Source organism: Larimichthys crocea, chromosome XIII (assembly GCF_000972845.2).
Source record: "Larimichthys crocea isolate SSNF chromosome XIII, L_crocea_2.0, whole genome shotgun sequence".
NCBI lineage: Eukaryota > Metazoa > Chordata > Actinopteri > Sciaenidae > Larimichthys > Larimichthys crocea.
The window spans coordinates 27,084,137-27,090,834 of NC_040023.1; the positions used below are offsets into that span (position 1 = coordinate 27,084,137).

The 6,698-nt window shown below is 44.3% G+C and overlaps 1 protein-coding gene across 2 annotated transcripts in view; it reads left to right on the top strand.

Moving 5' to 3' along the window:
- Positions 1 to 114: 114 nt before the first annotated feature.
- LOC104931577 (protein LYRIC) overlaps positions 115 to 6,698 on the top strand; it is a 7,731-nt gene continuing 1,147 nt past the window's right edge. Inside the window, exons 1-12 of one of the 2 annotated variants that reach the window (XM_010746610.3) lie at positions 115 to 794; positions 1,019 to 1,138; positions 1,899 to 1,980; positions 2,309 to 2,482; positions 2,854 to 2,904; positions 3,092 to 3,232; positions 3,820 to 3,888; positions 4,017 to 4,079; positions 4,176 to 4,321; positions 4,982 to 5,092; positions 5,319 to 5,426; positions 5,562 to 5,640. In XM_010746610.3, coding sequence (XP_010744912.1) covers positions 465 to 794; positions 1,019 to 1,138; positions 1,899 to 1,980; positions 2,309 to 2,482; positions 2,854 to 2,904; positions 3,092 to 3,232; positions 3,820 to 3,888; positions 4,017 to 4,079; positions 4,176 to 4,321; positions 4,982 to 5,092; positions 5,319 to 5,426; positions 5,562 to 5,640 — 1,474 coding nt within the window. In that variant the 5' untranslated portion in view covers positions 115 to 464. Of the gene's footprint in view, positions 795 to 1,018; positions 1,139 to 1,898; positions 1,981 to 2,308; positions 2,483 to 2,853; positions 2,905 to 3,091; positions 3,233 to 3,819; positions 3,889 to 4,016; positions 4,080 to 4,175; positions 4,322 to 4,981; positions 5,093 to 5,318; positions 5,427 to 5,561; positions 5,689 to 6,698 lie in introns of both variants that reach the window. The other variant, XM_010746609.3, reaches the window with a different exon arrangement.

Genomic DNA, 6,698 nt, shown 5'->3' on the forward strand with positions numbered 1-6,698 from the left:
TATCTATCTATCTATCTATCTATCTATCTATCTATCTATCTATCTATCTATCTATCTATCTATCTATCTATGATACGCAAAGTGGAAGCTCCCCTTTCCGAGGCTCAGTGAAGGCACCTCTCCTCCTCCAGTCAGACATATGAGGTGAACCTGCTGTGCTCGCGGTCACAGTGGCTGCATTGTGGTGGTGGTCGGCTAACGGTGGTACGTTGTCTTACGATGGTATCAGCTAGCCTGATGGCTAGTTAGCCGTTTGATACCGCAGCCTTTACGAGCTTCAGGTAGCTCGCCGGGTGTGTGGCTGAGGCCGATGCTGCTGGCGGAGGAGCAGGAGGAGGAGATGTGTTTATTGTCTTCCATCATGTCGAAGCCGTTCCGTTATTTTTAGCTAGCACCGCAGGCTAGCGCAGCTAACAGCGGCGAGCAGAGCGTGACTAATCGGTGTGTGTGAACCCTCAGTACTCATGGAGCAGTGGCAGGCCGCGGCCTCTCAGCAGGCCACGCTGCTCACGAACCGTCTCAATGAACTGCTGTCCAAAGGCCTGGGGCTGCTGCGCTCCGAGCTAGGTGTGGATTTGGGGCTGAAGCCTGAGCTTATCCCGCCGTGGGTGATCCTCTTAGCGGCATGTACCGGGCTGGTGCTGATGGTCGCCCTGTGGGCCTCAGCCTGCCGGGCTCTCTTCAAAACACGACCCGCTGCAAGCACCGTGGACGACGGCGTTGAAGCGAAGCGGGCCGTGAGCAAACCCGTCAAGTCCGAAGAACCGAAGAAAAAGAAGAAGAAGGCAGAAAAGGTAAATGAAGCCGGCCTGCACCCATCTTAGCTCGGTTAGCAGAGCTAGCTGTCAGGCTAGCAGTGACAGTTGAATCTCATGTCATGGCTAACTAGCTTCAGGCTAGTGTCCGACCTGGCCAAGCTGGTTTTTGGTGCTGTGACATATGAAATGTTCGAGGGGGACACAGCTGATGTTTGTCTATGCTTATCATTGTTTTTACTTCATCACACGTGTTTTTCTAGAAAGCCCAGTCAAACGGGAGAGCTGGTGCTGAACCGCAGGAAGAAGCCATAGTGTCGGAGGAGATAGTGCCACATCACCAGCCGCCCCCACCAGAAGTCAAGGCTGAAAGGACTGCTGAGGTAATGTGCTGCACACACACGCACACACACACACACACACACACACACACACACACACACACACACACACCATGATGTGACCTGAACATCATGATTTATCCAGTGTGATGATGATGATGGGTGTGCCCGGGTTGTGTTTCATAGAAATGTTTTCACTTGCTTGTAAGTCACATACCCATCACCCGGTCTTCCTCTTCAGTGCAAATCAGTGGAGAAAACACCACGTTTTCTCTCTGTCACCCTGCAATGATGTAACCAGACCAGCTGCCAGTGTTAGGTTACAGTTTTTTAACTTGCAGATGCAGCAGAATCCTGAAGGATGGCTCTTGGCTTAGGACAGCACGAGGTGCAGCCTCTCATTTAATGCCACGCTGTGTGTGTGTGTGTGTATATATCGCAAAATAACACAAACCGGGCTCCCAATGGTGCTGGAGTCACAAGGTGTAATGTATACACAAAGAGATGGAAATAGTGCTTACAAAAAGGACACGTAACAGATTTAGGGAGTCTTGAACAGTGGATGTAGTTTCACTTATAAATAGATGTGGCCTGAGCATGATTGAGTGTCCACGGTTCAGTCAGCATGGGCCTTCGTTTGCCCAGTTGCTGTTCTTGGATGTGAAATCATACTGTATGTGCTGGATACTGTCTTTACTGTAGCCTCCCTTTCTTTAAACTCATGTTCACACTCCTGGTTGTGTTTTTTTGTTTGTTTGTTTCAGATACACCGACTTTATGTCCACTGTTTCTCTTCTTGCAGGCAAAGAAGTCCAAGAAAAAGGCCAAACAGGCTGTAAAGGAGACCAAGACAGTGACTGCAGATGGCAAAGAACCAGAAGAAGGTGATATATTATTAATCATATTACATTAGTATGTATTTTTTATTCAGAGACATCTGGAAAAGACTTTTTATTATTTTTAGTAATTAGGCCATTGCACCTCTTAGGGAATAACAGACTGTTATGATGTTTTTTAATTAATTTAAACGTAGTCCTTGCAAAATAAAAACAACCTGATCAATGCCTGACTCGTTGTGGTAGAATGGGACCTTGCCGTAGACGCTATTCCTTCATCCTGCCTAATCCATACCATGTTTCCTCGCTAATCCTATAATGAACCCTTGCGGTATTTTGCAACTAATTCCACACTGCACTCGATGTCACTTTTCAGGCACGTGGGAAACCAAGGTCAGCAACAAGGAGAAGCGTGAACAGCGCAAGAAGGACAAGAGTTCCAGTGATGGCTCGGCCAGTCCTGGAGGAGGGGACACACCCGTGAGCACTCCTCCAGAGCAGCCCAAAGCCTCCGCAGCCCCCGCACCCGCCAACCAGAAGAAGAAAAAAGGTGCCTCTCAAAAGACTTTAAACCATGTGTGATTTTTCTTCTTTAGAGGAGCTTAAATTTGACAAAAGGCATTATTGTTCACTTGTTTTTCCCTTCTATACATTAACACAAAGGACAATCCCTCCAGGCCACCTTGGATAAACAGCCTAATATGGCACCTAGAGAGGGATATTTCTGTCTGTTGTTCTGTATAGGCTGTTGTGGTCTCGTTTGGTTGGTCTCTTGTTGACAGGATGGACTATAAATAGAGGCTTTAGGGGAATTGAGTCTCGTGAGTTTTAGCTGGAGTGTTTGTGTTCTCCTGTCACTAACAGGCTCTCACGGAGTGTTCTTAACATGTTTTGACCTTTTTTTTATTTCTTTGTCTTCAGCTGAGTCTACAAAAGCGAAGGCAGAGAAGGTTGAGGCTGTTGTACCTCAAGGTAATTATCACCTGATTAGACTGGTTAGCAGTTCAGAAACACACCTCAAGCACTGATGATCTCATCTATGCATAACATTTAATCCATCAAAAGTTTACATGCCTTACTTGGGGACCTCCTATATTAGATGTGACCTCAAACTGTGTTTATTCCGGATGGGTATCAAGTGTTTCTCTCTTGGCTCTAGTGAACAACAGTGAGGTGGCAGTGGCGTCTGCTGCTGTGACTGACATGGCTGTGAAGGTCCCTACTCACAGCGTTGTTCCAAAGACGGGCCCCTGGACGACCAGTAGAGAGCCAGCGTCACTGTGGGGAGGAGATATCGATGGTAAAAATGTTTTATCTCTACCACTTGTACTACATGCTTCAAAGCTTTATGGCATTTCAGGAGTTGGTTAATGATAACTATCTGTTTCGGCTACAGCGTCGGGGGCAGTGATGCATGAATTGATAAGCGGTATTGATGTAAATGTCAGCCACAGTTGTGATAAAACAGTCCTGTAAAACAATTATCTGATTATGTCAGAGTTCATTCTTGACCTTTTTAGAAACAGCAGTTGAGGAAATGACCTCACCACAGGGCTCATGTCGTAGCTGTTCCCGAGCCTTTGATCATATCACATGGTCTTCATCGTATAATCTTTATCTACAAATCAAAGTCTACAGTGTAGTATAGTCAAACTTTATTATCCCTGCATCAGTTAATGAGTTAGTTGATCAATAGAAAATGAATGAGCAAATCTATCTCCGTAATCAGATCAGATAATAACTCGTTTTAGTAAATTTATTGAACATTTCCTGGTCCCAGATTCTGGGAGCCAGACTCACTAGCCTTCTGTTACTGCTGTAACTGTTCACACTGCTGTGTGTCAGTGTTATGTTATATTGAGTTTGTGTGTAATGTGTGTGTTTCAGGGTCGTGGACTGTGATTGAGCCAGAGAGGAATCTGGTGTCTTTAGCTGGACTGAGTGCTGGTACAGCTGGTAAATATACCTTTAAACTGTTAATGTGACATGTGCAGGTTTAGCCTGCTCTCACCCCTAGATGGCGTAGTTTTCCACAGCCTCCCTCATGGATGATTGGTTCATTTATTGTTGTTGTGTCTTTGTAGAGCCTGTGAGGGACCTGCCATGGCTCAGTCAGCCCAGAGTGGACGACGAGTGGTCTGGACTCAGTAAGGCTCATATTGCTTTTCTACACTGCTCTATCAACTTCATAGCTATGATACTCCTTTGCACTTCTGTTTTCTGACGGTCTTTGTGTTTTGCAGATGGTGGCTCAGTTGACCCTAGCTCTGATTGGAACGCCCCCTCTGAGGTCTGGGGCAACTATGAAGAGCCCACTCCTGAGCCCCCCGCTGCTAAGGAGCAGCCCCTCCCTGAGCCCGCCAAGGTCAATCTGCTGATTGCAGCAGCTGTAAGTACACTTTAGACTAAATATTAGTGTTACCTTGACATTAAAAAAAACAAGAACCCAGTAATTGTTGATTTCTGTGGGTACAGGTCTGCCCCTGCTCTTCATAGCGGTGATTTAACACACACATCCTTCTTTTGTCGTGTTTTTGTTCTTTCATTTAAGAATAGTATAAACTCCCTGCACATCCATGGTACACACACAGGTGTGTTCTGTAGTTGTTGTCTGTCAGTGCTGCTCTGGGTGCTGCCATCAGATGGTGCCAGAGTAAGAGAGATTTTAAAAGCTTGTAATTGATGCAGCAGAACTAGAGTTTTGTTATTTTACCGTGGTGTGTTTTTTTTTTTTCCTTCCTTGTTAAAACCTTCATTACCCACAGTGCATCTCAGTTGCTGATTCAGGAGAGTTATTCTAGCTATAGTAGCCTCAAGCAGAGATGACGAGAGAGGAAGGTAAATTTAACGTGTGTATATAAATAGGACTTAAAATAAAATGGAGCTTACCACACAGGTAACTTCTAAATCCACACACAGGTTTTTCTTTTTATCTTCATGCGTGTGAATAACTGACAGATTCATAATTATTTCACAAATAATGCCATATTTGCTGCTCTATATTTCTGTGTTTTGAGCCTTGTTTTATCCGTGTGTGTGTGTTTGTCAGGATGACGATGACGATGAGAAGGACAAAGGAGAGACTGCTGCTGATGGTGCAGCCAAAACTAAAAAGAAGAAGAAAAAGAAGAAGAAGGCTGCCGAGGAAGCAGCTGGCCAGGTAACTTACAGGGTGCATCTATATCTATAATATGTATATTTCAGCAATAATATCTTGCTAAATTTGAATTATTATGAAAGACAAAGACGTTTTTGTGCCTATTTGACACTCCGTGTGTTTATTCTCTTGGCCTTGATCAGCTAATTCACATTTCAGTCTTTGACACTGCCAAAGTTTTGAATTCACGGCACAGTTCGGTGTAAACTTGTCCCTGTGTCCTGTGAAGGGCGAGGAGCCAGAGAAGGAGGCGGCACCTGCAGCCTCGGTGAAGAAGCAGCCACCTGTTCAGGAGAATACTGCTGCCGTCCAGCCTGTCAAAGCAGCTGCTGTTGAGGTCAGTGGTGCTAATATCTGACACAAGAGCAGATTATCTCAAAGGCATCTCTCTGCCCAAATCACAGAGAGCAGTATTTAGTAACTGCGACAGGTCTTCCCCTTCCTAATAAGATCAACACTGATTTCCTTACAGGCCAGAGTGGAGCAACCAGTGAAGGACAACATAACCCAGAAACCCCCTGTCACACAAGTGCCACAGAAGCCAACTGATGGTGAGCCCACTGCCAAGCAGAACAACGTTTCTGCTCCAACACAACAAAGTAAGCACATGAGCATTAGCATTACTGAAGGCAGCAGAGAGTGGAGCAGAATCACCCAGAGGAAATATCTGAGGCTTTTCTGACTATTGTTGCAATTTTAAATTGATACTTGTGATCTACATATTCACGAATATACACCAAGAAAAATGTTCAAATCAGAATCACTTTTATTGGAGATCTCACAATGGTGACGCCCTCTTTGTTGCTAGATATCACTTAGATGGGTTATGTAGGTCAGTGATTCATTGAGGTTGGGGAGGTGACGGAGGCCTGACAATTATGTGAGTGTCTCTTTTGTTTAAATGGGCTTCCCAGCCTCCAAACTGTTTTGTGTTTTCCTCAGTTAAATTTGTTCAATCAACAGGATTGATAGAACATGCATAAACAGTGTTGAATAGTCAACTGGGGCATCAGGTTTTTCTGTGTCCATCTTTTACAATGTAGCTAAACACTTGTGAGTCAGATTTCCAATCTGAATTCACAAAAAATATTTATATTTTTAAATTTAAAAGTCTAGTGTGTCAGATTTGGGTTTCTTCATATAAAAGAAATGGCAGAAATTGAATATGTTGTATATAATATGTTTTCAGAAGTGTATAACCACCTGAACTTAATATGAAGGATTTATATCTACAGACATCGTGGGTCTTTACAGTAGCCCAGTACAGACAATCTAAACTATGCATTTTTTTGACCACTGTAGTTTTTCCTTCATGCTACTACACTGCAACACACGGGTCCTTTTTTTTAAAACCTGAAGAACCGGAATGAATGTAAATAGTTTCTGCTTGAAGCTGAACCAGAATTATGTTGGTTAGGAATCTGTGCTCAGTTCATGCACATTTGCTGGCCTTATTCTCTCTGTTTGATCGTTTTCTGAGCACAGCTCTGCAAGTCGTCATGTTTATGACACTTCAGAAAAACGATGCTCAGAACAGAAGTGGATGAAATCTGTTCTCAGCAGTGAACCAAATGGATGCGTGATCCTCCTGACTCCCAAATCGTCAGCT